Below are 19,796 nucleotides of genomic sequence, written 5' to 3'. Positions count from 1 at the left end.
CTGCAACATCAAATACACTCTCAGTACCGGGTGCCGATATCTTAACGCTCCTGACCTACCGAACCTAGGTGCTATCAGCATCCACCTACTACCAGTACCAAGAGATCATCCCGGCGCAGTCGAGGTCGCCCACAACCCTTTGCCCACGTCTATCCAGGTCCGGCATTGCAGCAGGCCAGGCCTATCCTGGGGAAACACAGATATCGACATCGATGCAAGAGCTCGCCATCCACACCACACGCCAAACATAGCACAACAACTGCAGTTCGTTCGATTGCCCGTTGCCCCAATATTTGCCCGCCGCTGGCATTCGTTCTGGGACTCTGCCATTGGGCCTGATCGCCAACCCATTGGGCAGCTTGCATACGATTCTTGGTCCCGCATTCGAGCCACGACATCCAGGGTGCCCGCTTGGCCTCTCTCATTCGATCTTTCTCCACACTGGCCACCAGCTTTTCCCCACGCCTCGCTCGAGTCCCTCCCACCCCGAGAGCTTCGGTTTTGCTCCTCAAGCTCCTCTTCCTGTCTCTGTCCGCCCACGGCCCGTGACGCGACTTGCTGCGTGGGTGGGCTTGCAGGATACATACCCTTCTTCGACGAAACAGAGTCTGCTCTGCTCTGCTTCTCCGTACTACTGTCACCATTAGTCGTCTCGGCCTGACCTAACCTTTTCTCTCTTACCGCCTGGCGCGACCTAGTGCCCGTCTTGAGCTACCTATACTTATTAGGTCAGTTGACTTGCTGATATCACTTCCCGGAGTCTCCTCCCGTCATGCTCCCGCGCCTCCCAGCTTCTCCCTCACCAGTCTCGTTTTCCTCATGACGCCCGTCCGTGGGCTCGGCGGGACGTTGCCCATGGTACATGTCTATGTTGCCATGCTTCTCACCCACTGATCATCTTTGTACAATACACCTCGTGTCTCTCTTTCAAGCCGTCTTTGTCTCTTCTTTGCCGCTCCTCACCTCCCCTCACTCTGGTCCCCCGTGCCGGGACTGCCGCTAAGATGTACACTAGAGAGCTCAAACCGCGGAAACCCATCATCAAGATGGACCCGGACTGCGCCATATGCGGTGCTCCGGCGCAGGCCGCATGTGATTGTGAAGCCAAGGGGCTAGATATGGCCATCAAGCAAGCTGAGGAGCGGATAATGAGGACTATATATACTGACATACGGTTCGATACACCTCTCAAACTTAGTTGACTTATTGCGGGGGCGTACGGAGTACTGACAATTCAACTAGCAAATGGGTCCGAGGGCATGCGCAGGACTACATCCTCGAATACTTTCGTTTACTCGCAGACCAGAGGAAAAACACACACTCTGATCAGATGGACCGCATCCACTCCCACGCCTGGTACCACTACAATGCTCCTCCGCATCCGCAACAGATTGCCGACGCCCAGGCATCCCTGAAACGAGGCATTGACGAAGATTGGCAAGCCAGTGTCCAGCGGTACCCCGAGGTGCTGGAATACTTCTTCGGCCTGGTTGACCTTACTCTCCCTTCGGATGACGACCCAGCCGTTCGTGATCCCCCTCTAAGTGCACTCAGCGGCCAACACCGGAAAGGAGGCCGCCGAGGAGCCGTTTCGACCCATGAAGGACCCCCCGCCATTGCTGCTCCAGGCTATTCGCACATGATCAATGGTATGCCTCCTCGGACATCAACGCCCATGGACCGACACGATCGCCGGACACCAGCCCCGCGAGAAAAACGTTCCGGACGGCAGTCCCTACCCCCCCAACACGCGCCGTACAACTACGCTCATGCCCCCTATATACCGTGACGGCCATGGTCACGACGTGGCTGAGAATTTACGACCTTGATGAGCTTTACGATTCTATACGACTACGATGCACATCATATCTATTTCCTGCATTAACAGCGCGGGGATTTTATAGGTTCTGTCGACATTTATATCATGGACTGGAGTATTTGTTTTGATGATTTCTGATTTGATTGTGTATCTGGGCAGAGTCTACATACCGGGTGGTGAGGAGTCGGAGTATGGTGTTATATGCTTTCTGGACGGAGTCTTGGGATCTCAAAACAGGGTGCTTTTAACGCGCCATCTTCCAAGATGTTGGCGGGGCGCCTGGGAACCTAAGTTGTGAAGGCATCATGTGCTCGGGTAAGCTGGGGTAAGCTGGGACGTACTGATGTCATATTAGAGCGTATCGACATGGCGATGCCTTCTGTCCATTCAATAGAAAGCAACATCTACAGACATGGAAAGCTGAGCTGGGCTGTCGTCCGCGAGGATTACGCACGCGTGCCTGATGAATGCCCAACTTAAGGCAGGTAGGTACAGCTAACCTCGACATGTCACATACGGTAAGCTCGGTGATAGTATGCAGACGCACCAGGAACGCATGTTCCGTTAAGCAGCAGGCGGAGCAATGCTGATTTACCCCCGCGAAATTCTCCAGATAAGAGCGCTCGATAAATACAAAGGGAATAAATCCTAATCAAGCCTCGCCCCACTCCTTTCTACTTTTAACGCTTCAACCCTTCCGAGGGAAGATGCTAGACCCCGTTCATGGCGAACCCCCAGTCATTTTTCCTATGCCGTCCCTGCTTTTTAAGTAATATTTTTTGTTCAAGCTGTGCACCCAATGTATATATGATAGAATAGACCAGAAGAAAGGGGGCTTGTGAGAGGAGGGTGGTGGTGGATATGTGGCCGATCATTGGGTCAGGCCTGGTCTGGAGCTGTGTCCAGTTTACGACTCCTGCTTGTCGGCGACAGAAGTCTCCTTGAGGTCGGCGGTGACTTCCTCGACAGCGTCAGTGCCGTTGGCACCGTCGGCGGAGGCCTTCTCCAGCTCCTCGATCTTCTTCTTGGCCTTCTCAATGTTCTGGCATGAAATATCAGTCATCAATCTTTTTAACTCCTTTTAACTGGTGGTTAGGGGATTAAAGTGAACTTACGCGCTGAGTCTGAGCCTCCTGGTCGTTCTTCCAGTGGTCGAGCTTGGCACGGACCTTCTCGATGACGGCGGGGACCTCCTCCTGGCTCATGGGGGGGTCGATGCCCATGAAAGCGCAGTCCTCGACGACGGAGGGAGGGCAGCTGTAGGCCTTGGTGGCGGCGGCGGCACCGCCCTTCTTCCCCTTCTTGCCCTTGCGGACGGCAGGGAGGTACTCGTCCTCCCGCTCATCCTTGCGCATAAGTTTGGTGCCCTTCAGGCCAGAGGCGTCGACAGTTCGCTGGGCCTGGGCGGTCAGACCGGACGCGGCCATGAGGGGACCCTTCTCGGTCTTGTGGTTGGGGTCGAAGAAGCCCAGGAGGGTGTTGGCACGGCGGATCTCCTCGATGTAGGCAAGGTCGCTGGCCTCGGCGAGGACCTTCTCGGCATCGGCCTTCTTGCGCTCCTGGACGTACTTCTCGTGCTCGGCCTTCCTCCGCTCGCGCTGCTTCTCGCGGGCCTCACGCTCGTAAGCCTGGAAAGCCTTCTTCTGGCCGTAGTAATCATCCTTGATCTTGCGGATGGCGGCCCACTTCTCCTGCTGCTCGGCCTGGAGCTTGGAGCGCTCGTCGCGGAGGCTGTTAAGGCCCTTGAAAGCCTCGTCCTGCTCGGCCTTGATGGCGTCGATCTCGGCCTGGATCTTGGAGTACTTCTCGGACATAGCCTTCTGCTCGGGGTCGTCCATGGAGTCCTTGATCTCCTTGATCTTGGCGCGGAGGTCATCGATCTGGCGCTGCGAGTCGTCGAACTGGCCAAAGTTCTTGCGGACCTTGCGGAGGTTGGAGATGTCGGACAGGGCCTTCTTCTCATCGACGAGGCGCATGGTGCCCGAGTTGACCTGCTGCTCGAGGCTGGCGATCTGACGATCGACGTCCTCAGCGGACTTGTAGGGGACCTTGGCCTTGGCGTTCTTCTGCTCGGCTATGCGGCTGCGGACCTGCTCGTCCAGCTTCTTGATCTGCTCGAGCTTGGAGGTGCGGGCATTCTTGCCGCCGGCCTGCTTGGTGCGGATCTCGTTGGCCTGGGCAATGAGGTCCTTGCGGCGCTTCTGGACGGGCGACTCCTGGTCCTTCTTGGGGGCGGCGAGCTCGATCTTGGCCTTAACAGCGCTCTATGCGGGTACCGAGTTAGCGTGAATCAGCTTTGACGATCCAATGGGCGAGGTTTCCATACCAGGCGCTCCATAGAAGCCTTGTGCGCCTTCTCGGCCTGGGCAAGCTCGGTCTGGAAGGCATTCTCGTCGGGCTTGGTAGGGCGGGTGGCCTGGGTATTGTCGGCCACGGGGGCGGCGGCAGGGGCAGTCTCGGCCATTGTGTGAAGAGGTGAGGAATCCGGTCGGGGTACCGAGAGGATTGTTAAAGGGATTCGTGAAGACACGGAAAATTTATGAGGTGGTGTGTTGGGAGCAACGACACCGTGGCCGAGGCGGAGATGGTGGTCGAGAAAAAAATCGCCGGGAAATCAAGAAGGAAAGATTCCCGGTCCACGAACCCTTCTGGTGGCTTCTGGCCCCCGTGTTCTAAATTCTGCTCTCGCACACCACCAGGGCAGTGGTGTGGTCGGGTCCAGTGGCCTGCCCTGTGCACGGGCTCCAGCTCATATTGGCTTTAGGGGTCTTCAGGGGCTCTCGCCCTGAAAGCCGTTGGGGCGCAGGCGCTGGGTCGGCTCGCCGGCCGTGGAATGGTGAGGTGGTGTTGGGGTTGCTAACTAATAGTGGGCTGGTGGCTCCCGGTCTCTGCTACCCTCCCCACTGGAACCTGGAATCGAGACTGAGGTGAGGTGTCCTGGGAAAAATGGGTCCCTCCCAGTCCCGTCACAGAGCAGAGGCGAGAGCGCCACATCACATGACCCTGCCACTGCCAATGACCCAAGGTGGCATGCGAGGCTGCAAGAACCTTAGCAGCGGGACCAATTTTTTTGAACGACCTCTTCGCGACCCACGCTAGACGACAAAGGGAACAAAAGAACCCCAACCCGATTGCTCTCGACGGCCGCATACGCACACGATATTCGATTTCGGCCGTGTCGGTGAAAGATGGATGACTTTGCGGGCAACGATGCCAAGTCGAAGGAGGTGGTGCGGCTCTGGCGGGCGTGGAAGACGGTGCACGAGATGGTGGCCGATCGTGTGAGTTGCCATCTCCCAGCAAATTGTTTCCCTTGCGCACAGGTCTAATCTCGCTGCTAGGAATACGAGCTTGCCGAGGAGGAGGTCAAGATCTCTCTCGATCGTTTCCGCGACGAGTACTGCGGACCAGATGGTTCAGTGAAGTGAGTTTGCCGCTGTCCTTTGCGCTCCTCCCATGGGTTCAATCGCCCCCTTAAGAGATATATGCCAGTGCTGACCCTCCTCGTCTGCCTCCAGCCGCGCAAAGTTGAACTTCTCGGCCCGTCCTAGCGACTCGATGCTGCGCAAGAACACCCCTCCCGCCACCGACGCCAACCCCGACCCGGCGCCCGACTGCGGCCCCGTCTGGGTCGAGTTTCTCAGCGACAAGCAGTTCGGCGTGGCCCAGATCCGCACCTTTGCCAAGTACATCATCTCCAACAACTACAAGACGGGCATCATGGTGACGCACGTGCCCCTCTCGCCTGCGGCGCGCAAGTCCCTCGCCTCGGTCGAGGCCCTGGCCAAGATCGAGTGTTTCCTCGAGGACGACCTGCTCGTCAACATCACCCACCACGAGCTCGTGCCGCGCCACGTCGTCCTCTCCCGCGAGGAGAAGACGGCCCTGCTGAAGCGCTACCGCCTCAAGGAGACGCAGCTGCCCCGCATCCTCCAGAAGGATCCCGTCGCCCGCTACCTCGGCCTCCGACGTGGACAGGTCGTCAAGATCATACGGACCAGCGAGACGGCCGGACGCTATGCAAGCTACAGGTTGTGCGTCTAGGGCGCCCTTTGTCTTCTCTTTGGCGCACGCTGGTACAGGGCTCGCCAGCTTGTGTGTGTGTGTGTGTGTGTGCTATAAAGGGGTTTCGAAAGGGAGTGCGGTGGAAATGGTTGGGTTGGCTATCGTGGTGGTAGGGCGTCTACGTTCGCATTTCATCTGACAGGTGGGCTCGTCAAGCTGGCGTTCTGGGGGCGTTTGACTTTCAAATTACATACAGTGAACAATCAAGGGAGTAAAAAAGAAGAGAGGACCCCTATCACGGCATGGAACGAGTACTTCGTTGATATCCGACTCTATTACTGTAGTGAATCTATGTATGACCGGCCTTTGCCGGGTTGGTTGCGAGGTTTCTGGGTGCTCATGGATAATACTTGCCCATTAAACCGTGATTTGAGACTCTCTGGCCCTTCAGTAAGGAGCTCAGCGAGTTGATGCTGATGTTTGTTGGAATGCACGTGAAGCTCATAGTACTGGGCTGTAGATCTTAGAGTTGTGCAGGAGGTCTATGGAACTGCTACAACGTAGTGTAGTTGAAATAATTCCTCATGTAATATTAACTAATTGCCTTCTTCGAGAGCCCAGTTTCCCTGGGCTGACCAGGGACTCGCTTCTCTCGGTGTGTCGCTGAAACTTGGCTTTCGCCGGGTATATATAATAGAAAAACTGGGCCATGCGGCATCTCTCCATCCACCAGGCCCTCTCCATCTCTCGTGGTCCCTCAAGGACAGCGATAGGCAAACCCAGCAGAGAGACAAGATTCGACCCCACGTCCCCTTAAGTCGTAATAAGCAGATTATATTCCGCCATTGCGCCCAAACCAACGCAAAAAAAATATATAGACGTATCCTTCGCGAACGCCTTGGTCGGACGTCTAATGTCTACAGGGGAAGACCCGAATAAGTCGAAACAAAGATGGCTGGGGGTTTCGTAGAACTCCCGTCCCATGGTCATGATACATAGTCGTTAAATAGCGTTGTCGATTGGAGCGCATCTGGCGCGCTTCCTCGGTAAATAGTACGTCACACCCGTCGGGGGTTCAGTTCAAGAGACCACCTGGGTCCCGAAGCACGGGCTCTGGTCTCCCGTGCATGTTGTATGCCTGCCCATGCTGCGGCTGGCGAATCGTGACAAGCTCAGTGGCGTCCTCGTAGGGCCTCGAGCGTGAAGAATTGGAACCCCGGGACGAGAGCATACCTCCAAGATCCTGTAGTAGAGCACTCGAGCCCCGGCGGAAACCTCCAGAGCCAGCCGGCAGCGTTGGGGAGGGTTGGGCGTGAGACGTCATCGGATCTACGTTGGACGATTGGCTTTCGCGACCGTAGCTGCCGCTGCTGGTGCCAGCTGACTCCTCCAGCAGGCCACCGACGTCAAAGAAGGAGACTCTTCTTGGTGTTATGAGTGAATCACCGCGTTTGGATTGCTGGTCTGGTTGAAGCAGCGAGTCGTCGCTGTTTTCGGTCTGGCTCTTCTGTGGTTGTGAAGATGACCAGCGGGTAATGTCATCGCCGAGTGACTTTGCAATCGGCGCAGGTTGACCAGCATGCTCTGGTCGATTTCGGAGCTCCGGATCAATGGCAATGCCAACGTCTCTGACGAGGTCCTCGTCGCTGCCCCACTGTCGGTGCAAAGTTGGTCGACGAGCGTTGCTGCCCCGGTCGAACGAGTCAGCTACCGAGGTTCGCCGGAACTTTCGCTTCTTGAGCCCGCGGTCGCGAACAAAGGACCCCAGGACCAGCGCATTGGCCGCAGCCGTGGCAAACAATAGTTCGACGGATGCCAGGAGAGACCGGTACTGCTGCCGCCCGTGGTTCTGTAGGATGTTTGGTACGCGGTATATGGTGACCCCAATCACGCTCAAACTGAGCGAAAACAAGAGTGTTAGCTGGAGCTTGCGCTTGATACCCATTTGGCTCCGCAAGATGATGGGAATCGGAAAGAAGACTAGCAACAGATCGGTGACGATGTTGCAGATGGCCATGGTCAATAGCTGCACGTAACCTTGACGACACTGGCCGCCGGGATCAGGTGTGACTTGCCAGTAGTGGCTAAACGGATGACACTCTGTCAAGTCGCTGATCACGACGGCTATGAAGGTGATAATGAGCACCCATCGAATCGCGACCAGGGTCGTCTGATAGGAACGTGCCCATGTCACGCCGGTGATGCGGCGGAAGAATTCCAGAATGGTGTTCTTCAAGATCCAAAGTCTGTCAGATGTCACTGGTCAGCCCCACGATCGCAAAGTTTAACCCAGAACCCAGGAAAGAAGGTTCTCTCGATTGGCTCCAACCACACCGGGGATGAGGGAACGCCACATACGTTGCCGCGTATAGGATACGGCTGAGGAGGACCAAGCCACTGGCGATCTCCCTGTGTTTGACTTCGGCTTCAGTCATGACGACGCCATTGAAATCGACATTGTTGGTGCCATGGATCATGATGTAGTGTACGCATCCCATGCGTAGAAACAGTGGTATCAGGGTGAGAGCGGCGATGCGATCCTCGGGAAACAATCGTTCGGTTCGTATAAATCGGCCGGTAACTCGTAGTAGGATGATGCAGGTGCATAATGATGTTACCCACCAGCAGACGAGCAGACTGGGCTTGTCGTATTTGAAGTCGCGGTAGCTCGGAGGGTCTGAGTAGAGAGCCATGGCCGCTGTCGCTGTCCACGCCCGTCGACCTCCGCAGAGGATTCGACGAGCGAGGAGGCTTCTATGGGTGCGATGTTGCTCTGCCGTGGGGGTCGGCGGTCGTCGAGGCTCGCGTCCGTGTACGTCGCAATGACCAGAAAGTTCGACTCGGCGTGCTCACAATGGCATGGGGTGGCGGAATTGATGACAATGGGGTGTAGGCCAGGCGAGGCATGGGCGGCGGTTCTGGTTCTTGGACGAGGCGGCCTTGTTGGACGGATTGGAGGCTTGCGGCGCAGCGCAGCGCAGACTGCGGAGTGAGAGGACCACCGCTCTGTGAAGGCCCGCTCTGTAGGAGGTGGGTAGGTCGGGATGATGTAAATAGATTCGGATATGCGGCGGCGGGAGGGCAAAGGTAAAGAAGGGCCAAGGACGACCAGGTAGCCCCGGATGCATCGATAGTGTATGGAGTAATAAGAGGAGGGAAATGGGAGGAGGATGTGTATCTGGAACCCAGCAACAGGTAATGGTGGGAGAACGGGTCCAACGTGGTGGTGGACTGGACCACAAATACGTACCAGTGACCACCGTATCGGTGGAGTCGAGTCGTGCGCTCGTGGGCGGCGCGGGCACACGACATCAGGATGGATTCGGATACCGTTGGACGAATGGCAGCAGCCTCTGCTTGGGCGCTCTTCTGGCCCTGGCGCTCCTGCAGAGCATTTGATTTGACGTTGCAGTGCATGCACGATAAAGCCCTGCGTTTTGCGACGGGGGGTTTCCTTGGGGGTCGCGGATGGCTGTTCTTGGCAGTGTTTCCTCGGGGCTGGGGAGGCCTCGGCCTGGGACCCAGCATGTACAACTACGAGCACGTACCTGTCTGTAGGCTGTGGCTGCGAGTACTAGTAGCAAAGCTGGGCTAGACGTCGGTTCCCGTCGGTGACGATTGCTTGGCGACAGTAATACCCCAGGGGCGATTGCCTGTCGACGATGTGCTGGGCAACCCCGTAAGTTGGAGCTGAGGTGAGCAGGGCGCTGGCATCCCAACGACCCCTCCACGTCTTTATCGACTCATGCCAGCCAGCTGAGGCCCGTCTCAGGTTTGACCTTGAACTATTGCAATATAATACTCCATATGTACATACCTGCGCAGTAATCACATCGTCGATGCTTCGTCCTTCAGGACTACATAGTACATACCATATAGGAGTATCCGTACTTTATGTTATGATGCGTTGCTCTGAAGGAACCATGACCTTGGGCCTCGAACCCACCACGCCAATGGAGTCGAGAGCCTCGGGTGGCTGGACGTGATTGGCGCCCAATTTATTCGTACTCCGTACCATAGCTAGGGATGTGTCAATGGCTCGCAGTAGGATCAGGGAGCATGAGATGATGAGGAGGCGGAGGGTCAAAGCTCTCGGGTGCTAGTTATTAGCGCCACCTCACTGCTGGGAAGTGGGCAGAGGCGGCGTTTCCTCCGATAAGGGCTCTCGTGGTCGGCCATCGCCAACAGTTGAGCGGAGAGGCACAGCACCGCGACATGCACATGCTTGCGGCAAGTGTATCGGTAAGTACCTCTTCACTGTTCGAGTCGACGGTTGGAGGAACTGGGGTGGTTCCTGTTAAATTAGTAGTACGGAGTAATAAGGCAAGTACTACTATGTAGTAGTAATGTGCAATAATACTGATGATGGTGAGCAACGCTGAACCCCCAAGCTCCGAGTTCCAAGTTCCTCTCTTCATCGCTCTTGCTCAAGCTGCAGTTGCTCGTTCAGCGCAGGCGGTTCCGTCCCCTCCATTGGCAGCTGCAGTTGCCTTCAGCCCAGTGGGTGGGCCCCCTGCTGCGCTCCTGCGAGACTCTGCAGTCTTTGCACGATTGTACCCCACTGAAGCGCCCGTTGGTGAGAAGGGCTCTAAACTTGCCAACTCGGTCCAGATCGTCCCCCCAACTTGACGGCGCTCTACTAGAAGCGCCTTCCTCTTCATCAACAAGGGCTTTTATTGTGTTGGCATTTGAGCCCCGGTCACGAGCAGCTAGCACTCGGTCAGCAATCTTGATTGCTCAACCCGCCGATCGCCGATATGGGCGCACAGGCGACGGTGCGGAGTTCAAGGAAACTTGGCAGTGGCCAGCCACCAGGCGACAGTCACGCCAGGCAGCGCTTTGGGGGCCTCTCCTCACTGGCCTCGTGGTCTGGGCTTGATGCAGCAAGCTATCTCGCTCGTCTTGTTTCATTCGCCGCCCATTCCAGGATCTAGACGTGGCCCATCCAGCGCGGATATTGCACCACGGGCTCCTCTCGCCAAGCACGCAGAACTGTGGCCCCTTACGGGTACTACTCTGGCTGTTAACATGCCGACAGCGGATATACGAGTTCTGAATCACTTTGTGCATAGTGGAATCATCATGTGAGTGTCGAACTTGGAGCTGACCCGTGAGAGATAATTAGGTTATGGTTATCTCGTTACCGTTCATTAAAATGCCCCTTTATCACCGGAACCCTGGATCCAAGCTCCTGACAGCGCCCGTTTGTTCCCAAAGTGCCTGGCGCTGATGACGTTTCGCGGGACTCGGCACCAGCTCACCCTCCTCATGCTGAGAACTTTCGTCTCGGGGTATTTCGAGGCCGTTGCATCGTAGGATATTATTCATCGGCATGAATTCAACACCTCTGAACATGCAGATTATCAGACCCCCGTCCAACCGCTGCCGTTACTGCCGGGACTGATTTGGAAGATGGCAGGGTGGCTCTCGTCCCCTCGAATTCTGAATAGCCACCACGATACGGAGTACTGCGATTATCTTTATTCGTTCCGCTCTCCATCATCACCAGCTCACCTTCTTTTGTCGCCAGGGTACCTTTTCAAGCCGCCCCCACGTTCGACGTCGCCACGAAGTTTTATCCGAGAATTGGTAAACGCAGTTGGAGTGTTGGACAGCTAATAGTACACATCCCCTAACGGCCGAGCCTGCCGCGGACAGTACGCCCTGGTGGCGCAGAGCCGCCTGTGCTATGCGACTGGGCTGGGATAACCATGACAACAAGTATAGCTATGTACTAATGACGGACAGTTGCCAGCCTGCCTTAGGCCTAGGGACAAGGCGATGCAGTGGGCAGGGTCGGAACCATACGTGGATGATCACTATCGACCTTGGTCGTTTCGTTCTTTAGGCAGCTATTTGCTCTGTGGTCGGTCTTAGAAGAACATGTAGTACTCCGTATCATGCGCCATGTTTGGATTAGGACTGACTTCAAATCACCATGAGAAGTCAAGGTGAAGTCTCCGCTGCAAAGATTTTCGCGAATTGGAGGGTTCAGAAGAGACTTTGGACTTGGCGATGGAGAAAGTCAAGGATCATCGGCTTACATCGACCTTGCAGGAAGCCATCTTATCCTTGCTGGTCTTGCCCTGCAAGCTACGAAGTAGGCATGTTGCGGGCATTTAGGCTTCTCTCTTTCGGTAGGAATCGTTAGGCTCGAGCAGGCCAGCAAATTTGGCGACGAAGAGAATTTTAGCTCTTCCTTATTGATACCGCCCTGAACTCTCAGTATTACAACTATCCGCCGGGCTATTTCTCCAGGTTGACTGTCGGATCCTCAACAAGCAGGGTCCGGCATCATCACAAACGTCCTTCCCGATTCGACAATAGGCCATCCACCACCCCGTTTGAAACGTGGACCACCAGTGGAGCTCCATGTCCGCAGCCACCAGATATATACTGCTGGATTTGTACTCGTACATACAGCAGCATGGCAGGTGATGAGGCAGTCAAGTCCCGACTCCTCCAACGATCCAGCTTGAGGCATTTCTCTTCCCAACTCATCGTTCATGGCTCCAGGAAGAGCTAGCGGAAGAGACGTCCAGGACCACATGGCACGCCAAGAATATAGAAGTGCAAAGCCTCCCCACACCTTATCGAGCAATTGAACGGCAATCCTGCGCCGGAAACGTCCCGTAATTTAGGGGATGTACTTGAAGGCGGGATTGGCGATCATTCCCGCCTCTAGGCACCCGAAGCACTTATGTGCGTTGGGTACGGTGATCCTTTTCAAAGGGGACCTTTTGCACAGCCGAAAGCTTCGCTGATGACACAGGCCTGTTGTTGGTGAGCATAGTTGTCGGCGAAAGCGTCATAACTCCTGCGGGATCCCGGAACCCATTGAAATGTAACCACGACACAGATCTTGTGACGCGTTGGTCCAGACGTGATTTTAGGATCCCCTAATAAACGAGCGGGTTGAGATGGTTGCCGTCCAGTTCACCGCCGAATTGCCGTACGCCCACTGGAACATCGTCGGGAAGAGTACCAGGCAACCAGGTTCTCCAAAAGCTGGGCTATCAGTGGTTTTTGTTGGAGGCACGTGTGCCCTCGCATCGACATCCTCTCCTTTCGTTCTCGGGAGCCATGGTTAACATTATCTCGTCGCCCGCCGTTTGAAATTTCTGCGTTTCGGGCCAGGTCCCTGGCAAGTTGCAACTGGGGTAGTGGCTACTTACGGAGCACAGACATGACAAAACGTGGTTCTAACCAAGCCCCTGGGCATCCCACGTTGGCGGCTGGCTACCTAGACCAGGGAGGTCTTCAGGGACAAAAGTCCTCTAGTACGGATACATCACTGACACGAGCCTCTGCCATCCTTCGAAAATCATATCTAGCAGGGCCTGGATGTCTCGCTAGGATCCCTGTTGAGCTCAAGGTCATAAGAAATCCGCTCTGCTAGGCCATCAAGAAGCAAGGCGCTCACAAGCGGGCGTCAAGCTGCCGCTGGTACAACATGCGCCGAAGTTTGGTCGCTGATGACTACGCGGCTAGGATGCCTCGTATATCCTTGAGCGTTGAACAACTATCCAAGACGAATTGCTGATTTCCCAACAGTTGTCGTGATTACAGCCTTTCTTGCCTCACCCATGAGCACCTAGTCATAGTTAGACACTGCGACCAGTTCCGTCTAAGATCTGTGGTCTTAGAGCTGATGGTGTACTGAATGCCCTGTCACCGAGGCCGACAGGCGTGAAGAGCCTGGGAGGACACTACCAGGCGAACCACCTGCTAGCAAATCACTGCTGAGTGAAGACGGTGCACCTCAAGTGCTCGCTATCTAAAAGGGGGTATTGAACGCAGGAGCGAGCATATTCGTTTGCTCTCACCATGTTGGACTCAAATCGTTGGCGAATATGATGCCTCTTTCCCGCGCCGTGTTGCTATGAAGGTTGGCAAGACAAAGCCCAGAGGCCTTTGAAGGAATCACCATTCTCAAATGTCTAATATGGAGGGGGCGGCGGATACGATTCATGCGAACACGTCAAAAGAAGCGAACCCATTTACCCCGCGGTGAATACCATTTTCGAGTCAACGCCTTTCAGCTCATCGTCATTCGCGCCCTTCATCTTAATGGCGACATTATTGGCATACTATAAAGGACTGGACAGCTGACCATAAGCTGGGAATACATGTTTTGAGGAATTCGCCGTAATAACATCTGTCTCACCGCATAGAGCCATGTCTTGGCCATCGTTTCGCTCCGTCACCCTCATCCTCTCCCCCTATCATGTCGGCATCGCCAATATGGCAGTGGGCCGAGGGCCGACTTACCTCAAGCAGCGTGGCATTATCGACTCCATCCGCTCAAAGGGCATTGCCATCCGGGAAACTACCGTCCCCAGCGTCGAGGAGGGGCTTGAAGGCGAGATTACGCGGAGCTTTGAGCTCTTCCGGAGGACCGCCAAGATCGTCCGTGAGGCGCACGAGGCGGCTTCGTTCCCTGTCGTGATAGCTGGAAACTGCAGCGCAAGCGTTGGTGTCGTGGCCGGGCTGTCGCAGGCAATTAGTTCTCACGCAGCCGGTGGCGAGCTGGGATGCGTGTGGTTCGACGCGCACGACGACTTCAACACGCCTGACACCATGTCTAGCGGGTACTTTGACTCCATGCCCATTGCCATGATGGCTGGGCTCTGCTTCAAGGCCCTGGTGCGCTCGATCCCCGGGTTCTCGGCCATGGACCTGGAGAGGCTTGTCCATGTGGGCATGCGGGACGTCAACGACATTGAGAGGCAGCACGTCGAGGAGGCCGAGCTGTCAGTCGTGTGGGGCGACGAGGCGACAAAGGTCGACTTCGAGGCGGGTCTCGCCGAGTTCCTGGACCAGAAGGACACGGGGAAGCAGCCGACGCTGGTCCACCTGGACGCCGATTGCCTTGACACGTCCATTGGACGTGCCAACAAGTTTGCTGCCCCCGGAGGGCTGCTAGGGGAGGACCTGTCCGGCTGTATGCGGACGACTGTATCAAAGACGGTGCCCGTGGCCTTGACCATTGCCTCCTTTGACCCTGGGCTTGAGGGAGCAGATGGCATTGCGGATGCTATCATCGAGTCCGTCTCGATATTCCTCGACTCTTTGAAGTCAAAGGGGCTGTTGGAGTCTGCTTCAAAGGAGGTTGCATAGTAACATTAGTAGATGAACTCCGCTATCACTATCATTGTCATTAGATCAACTCGAAAGATCCTGGATCGAATTCGCGAGATTTATTCCATGTAATTACTACTAGTATCTCTCGACGGGCGCTATTGCAGAAAAGTGACCGTTCGTTCCTCCCACTATTCAGGACTGTTCAGGGCTTCCCTTGCTGCGACGACCCGGGGGGTCTCGGAGATAAGTTGAAAACAACAGAATAGCGTACAGATGTGATCGTACAACAAAGGCTGAAAGCTGTAGCCGTTGATGGAAGGCGAGGCAGCCAATGTTTGTGTGATCGACGGTGCGATAGCGCTCGGCGGGCTGGATAATCGATGCTACGAACCCACGTTGTGGGCATGTTGCCTAGACTGGGGTATGGAGAGACGATCGTAGAGTGAGACATTCGACAGAGACACTGCAGTCTGTTACAGTCATACTGCGAGTAGCAACTGTTGCATCCCGCGTCCAACGGCCGATCCCGAAGTCACTTGCCCAAATGGGAAGCTGGTCTCTTGGAGGTTTTTGGAGGTCCCGGAGGTAGTAATATGATAATATCAGGTCGGTGCCCCCCACGTTGGCAAGGTACATGAGTTGTGACCATGTCCATCATCTCGACAGCACCACCCTGGGATGACGTATCTGGTAAAAAGTACGTCTTATTGCGAGAACCGCTCAAGCCTCTCTCTTGTGCCTATTCCAGCCGAAGCTCCTGCACGACGGCACGGATCTCGCCCTTCTGAGCCTTGCCCCAGTCCAGGCCCGTCAGTCGATCGCCATAGCCCCCCTGGTCACCCACCAGCCCCCAGAGCTCGTCCACGACCATGACGCGCACCCTGGGCCACGGGTGGAACATCAGCGCCCCGAGCCTCTTGCGCGCCTCCTGGACTCCCGGCACGGCCTCGTCCCCGATCGCTGCCACGCCGCCGTACACCTTGACGCACGCCTCGATCTTGCGCACGTTGCCCGTCTTGTACCCTGCCTTCTGCGTCTGCAGGCACAGGCTGCGCAGGTTGACGTCCTCGCAGCGTGGGAAGAGCCCCGTGTGGAAGAGGAAGGCGATGATCTCGAGCGTCGGCACCACGACTCTGTCCTGGCTCTGGCGCGCCTTCAGGTTCTGCAGCAGCCCGTTGCAGACCAGCCCCAGCCGCGCCGGGGATGCGCCGCAAAAGTCCGTCAGGGCGGCTCGGCTTGCTATGACCAGGTCCTCGTTGCCCGTGTCTGCCGATGTGACGAAGCCAGCCATCAGCTCTGCCATCCACGAGGTCGCGTCGGATGCAGCCATCGCGGTCACGGCCGGGTGAAGGCTATCTTGATATAGGAGCTCCAAGAGGCTTGAAAAGTACGACTGTGACGAGAATGTCATCCCTCGGAAAGTAGTAGAAAACCTGCACCACGTTAGCTGGGGACTCGAACAATGAATGGTAAGCCGTCACTCACTCTCCGGTAAGTGTCAGGGCCAAAGCAGCCTGGGCCTCTGGACGGATTCGATCTAGCTTTTCAGCGGACAGCCTCAGGATGCTGTAGAAGAGAACTTTCATGGATTCATCCACCCGCGCAATCTGGTCCTGTGCGTTGCCGATTCCGCCCCACAGCTCCCTGAAGGCCCTCAGAGCCTGCACTCTCACATGTGAGCCAACGTCGCCTCGAGCTGTTGTTGTATAGTCGTTCAATCCGTCAGAGATAACACCCAGGAAGTCGAGGGGCCTATGGTGGAGGATTCGACTCCGGGTAAGAGCCTGGAGTATGGTCACCCTCGTCTCGACTTCGGTGTCTTCGCTCCACCGGCCAAGTATAGCCTCGCAGACCATATCGTTCCCGCTGGACGAGCTGCCTAGCGTCTTAACCAACGGCTGCGCCATTACCAGCGAATATAGGTACCCCTCGCCCTGCATCTTGCGGGTCGCCGGCTTGTGCCGCACTAGATCAGCCCACTCCGCCATTGTTGATGCTCGCGTCGTTGGCGTGGAAAATATCAAGAGCATCAATGCAGCCGCGGAAGCCGGGTCAAGGGTCTCCTGCTCATTTCGAGCGAGCCACGAGGGGATGACTTCCTCCAACAAGGACAGAAACTTCTCCACCTCGGGTGGCCTGGCTTGGCCTGAGTTCAGAGCTGACACTAGAGAATGATATCCATTTGACGCTGCTGGAGAAAGGAGCTGCTCCATGGTTTGAAGATCGTTAGGGGACCCGTCATGTAGCATGATGGCCTGTAGTAGGGGCACCGCGGAGATGGCAAGCCGGCTGGCCGATTCAGCGATAAGCTCCGGGCGCCGGTACGTAGTCGACTTGCAATCCTCGAGGATGGAGGATACTGACGATAGGACCTTGCGAAGAAGCTGCACGTCGATCTGGCCTTTGTCATCCTTCGCACGCTGAGAGAGTATAGGGAACTGATCCAGGACCGCGGCAAGGCAGAGTAGAAGTCCATGGCGCTCCTCAACTTGACGTTTCTCGAGGCTCTCTACTCGATCATTGACAATATCGATAGTTTCCTCGAACCGTGCAAGCGGGCTTTTAGGGCCCAAAGCGGCCAGTTCCCGTGTGAGAACACCGATCCCATTGCCAGCGCCTCTCCGAGAGGCCGCGTCGACGTCTCCGATTCCCCGCCACCCGAGAATCCCATCTACCAGGGCCACACCATACTGCGCGGAGAGTCTGGTGGAGTTCAAGGCTACTTCCTCCATAGCCCGGGACCTCCGAGCGACGTCGTGATAGTCGACGGCCTGGACAACGCCTATCCCCTTCTCAACAGTGTCGGGGTGCCGCCCGACAAGCTCCTGCAGCGCGGCAGATGCTCCTCGCCTGATGTTTCCAGCCGGGTCAAGTGAGGCTGTCGTGACGAGTTCCGTACCCAGTACCTGTAGGATGGAGCTGGAAGCGGGATGGGCTTTGGCGGCAAACACGGAATGTGTGGGCACTGCGAGGAGCTCTTTGGTGGTGTAGCGCCTGGCGAGGGCCCATATGCCAAAGCATGCCGCGTCTCTCACGTTGGATCCCACGCTTGTCCCCGAAGTTCCACGCTGCTCAAAGGATAAGCCTAGAAGCAAGGCATGGATGATATCAGATAGCTGGTCCGCCGGCGGGGACCGCCGGTAGAGCAGGTGGGACAGTGTGAGCATCAGACCGTGCCATTCGAGGTTGTCTACGGCTGCGAGATCCCTGACGGGCTTTGCACCCTCCGTCTTCTTCCAGAGCACATTCCGGTTTAGCGACTCGAGAACAGCTTCGACGACTTGTGATGCCATGCCAGGGTCAAGCTTCAGAGTGATGATGCTGAGCGACTTGCTTGCGGCGAAGCGGACCGGCGTGTCGTTGTCAGATAGGCTCTCCAAGAGGTACCCGATAGCCGTCTCCGTCATCTCCGTGCTGGCCATATCGTCCTTCCCCTGACGAAGAAGCGATACAATGACGGAGCGGATGACCTTGAGGATCATCTTCCTAGCCAGGGCAAAGGAGATGATAGACTTGGAAGTCTCATGCTCGTCGACCGAGATGCCGTGAACCGTGTTGAAGATGGGCCGTAGAAAGTCGTTCATGTCGGACGTGTCGGACGACGACCTCAGGACGCCCGCAAGGAAAGAGAGGACCCCAAGATAGTAGTACGTAGTCTCGGCCTGGGCGTCTGAACGTGGCTGGAGGGCACTGAGCGACCACTGCACAAGACTCTGGAGAACGCCGAGCTGCTGCATATCTCGCCGCATAGCCATGCGCACAAGAAGTGCCTTTGCGCCATCCCTTTCTTTTCCAGGTGACGCTAGATATTTGACAGCGAGGGGGACCAGCCTCAGCGTGATGCCTGGAAGATTCTTGGGCAGGTCTAGTCCTGGTACAGGTGGGACCTGGATATCCTCTAGATCCACAGACGAGATGGTCGAGAGGTCAAACGGCGCCAGAAGGAGATGCGATAGCCATATGAGCACAATATAGCGCTGCTCCCACGACCACGCCGCCAGGGAGTCCCCGCCCTCCGATGCAGGCTGCTCAGCCTCTTCAATGGCCGTCAGGAGGAGCTCGAGGTACCTCGTCTCGACGTTGAGGAAGTGCACAATGACCTTCTCGCCACGGATCTTGCAGAAGATGTACAGAATCTTGCAAATGGCGTACTCGACAGACACAAGGTGCTTGGCCCTGTCCGGGTGGCGTTGCCTCTCTCGGCGCCTCGCCTGGGTGTGCTGCAGGTAGGCTTCGGAGAGGAAGGGGATCCATTTGGGGAGGTGAGGGTCCAGAAGTTGGGGAAGCTCCTGAAACGGCTCCAGACACTTTATTTTAGGTTAGTAAAGAGCAAAGAGGGCATGCTGCGTGGGGAAAATAGGAGGTGAAAGGAACTCACGGTAGCCGTAACCCAATTCAGCTCGCGGGCACGAACGCGCGAGCGGACTCGTGAGCCCCCGTTTCCATCGGGCTTGCGCAGAAACTTTGGGAGGAAGCGATCAAACTCGCTGATTAGATCAGCCGAGATCTTCTGCAGCTTGATGTCGATGTCGGCCTCGGGGGCGTCCATGGCAGCGGGTGCGAGGATGAACCTCGAGGGGGGACAGGGTTCAAAATCCCAGGCCCAGTTAGGTACCGGCGCTAAATTCACACACAGGGAGCATGCCTCATAAGACCCTTTTATGACCACAGGGCGGTAGATGCGGTGGAATGGCGCCAAGTGATAGTAGACGGGAGTGTCTGTGAGGGTAATAGGGCGGTGGGAAACGATGGTGAGATTTGCGGATGATAGGACAGTGCCAACAGATCTATTCCACACTATGCACTGTACACCAGAGGCTGATGAGTTATAATGCGAAGTGAACTCCCGCTTTGCCTTGGAATAAATACAGATGTGCAAATTTAAGAT

General features: G+C 56.2%; 6 protein-coding genes across 6 annotated transcripts; 3 read left to right on the top strand and 3 right to left on the bottom strand.

Annotated features, from left to right (window-relative positions):
- Positions 1-1,046: 1,046 nt before the first annotated feature.
- ACO1O0_002956 (uncharacterized protein) lies at positions 1,047-1,643 on the top strand (the record flags this gene model as incomplete). Its single annotated transcript, XM_083192417.1, is given in 3 exon segments — positions 1,047-1,174; positions 1,243-1,529; positions 1,546-1,643. The coding sequence occupies 3 exon segments, from the start codon at positions 1,047-1,049 to the stop codon at positions 1,641-1,643; spliced, it is 513 nt and encodes a 170-aa protein (XP_083051474.1).
- Positions 1,644-2,726: 1,083 nt separating this feature from the next.
- Positions 2,727-4,283, bottom strand: BFR1 (multicopy suppressor of BFA (Brefeldin A); the record flags this gene model as incomplete). Its single annotated transcript, XM_083192416.1, has 3 exons — positions 2,727-2,861; positions 2,935-4,083; positions 4,146-4,283. 3 exons carry the CDS (start codon positions 4,281-4,283, stop codon positions 2,727-2,729), a joined length of 1,422 nt encoding a protein of 473 aa, XP_083051473.1.
- A 724-nt stretch (positions 4,284-5,007) lies between these two features.
- Positions 5,008-5,863, top strand: RPB5 (DNA-directed RNA polymerase core subunit RPB5; the record flags this gene model as incomplete). The annotated part of the gene is made up of 3 exons (XM_083192415.1): positions 5,008-5,100; positions 5,161-5,243; positions 5,338-5,863. 3 exons carry the CDS (start codon positions 5,008-5,010, stop codon positions 5,861-5,863), a joined length of 702 nt encoding a protein of 233 aa, XP_083051472.1.
- A 1,036-nt stretch (positions 5,864-6,899) lies between these two features.
- ACO1O0_002953 (uncharacterized protein) lies at positions 6,900-8,517 on the bottom strand (the record flags this gene model as incomplete). Its single annotated transcript, XM_083192414.1, has 2 exons — positions 6,900-8,070; positions 8,183-8,517. The coding sequence occupies 2 exons, from the start codon at positions 8,515-8,517 to the stop codon at positions 6,900-6,902; spliced, it is 1,506 nt and encodes a 501-aa protein (XP_083051471.1).
- Positions 8,518-14,002: 5,485 nt separating this feature from the next.
- On the top strand, positions 14,003-14,944 carry ACO1O0_002952 (arginase family protein; the record flags this gene model as incomplete). The annotated part of the gene is made up of 1 exon (XM_083192413.1): positions 14,003-14,944. The coding sequence occupies one exon, from the start codon at positions 14,003-14,005 to the stop codon at positions 14,942-14,944; it is 942 nt and encodes a 313-aa protein (XP_083051470.1).
- Positions 14,945-15,647: 703 nt separating this feature from the next.
- On the bottom strand, positions 15,648-19,457 carry ACO1O0_002951 (tubulin folding cofactor D C terminal-domain-containing protein; the record flags this gene model as incomplete). The annotated part of the gene is made up of 3 exons (XM_083192412.1): positions 15,648-16,341; positions 16,394-19,215; positions 19,287-19,457. 3 exons carry the CDS (start codon positions 19,455-19,457, stop codon positions 15,648-15,650), a joined length of 3,687 nt encoding a protein of 1,228 aa, XP_083051469.1.
- Positions 19,458-19,796: the final 339 nt, after the last annotated feature.

The sequence above is a fragment of the Amphichorda felina genome, assembly GCF_050947745.1.
Source record: "Amphichorda felina strain 45539 chromosome Unknown scaffold_3, whole genome shotgun sequence".
NCBI classification, from domain to species: domain Eukaryota; kingdom Fungi; phylum Ascomycota; class Sordariomycetes; order Hypocreales; family Bionectriaceae; genus Amphichorda; species Amphichorda felina.
Note: the sequence above shows the minus strand (reverse complement) of the source record. Positions and strands in the feature narration are given on the sequence as shown.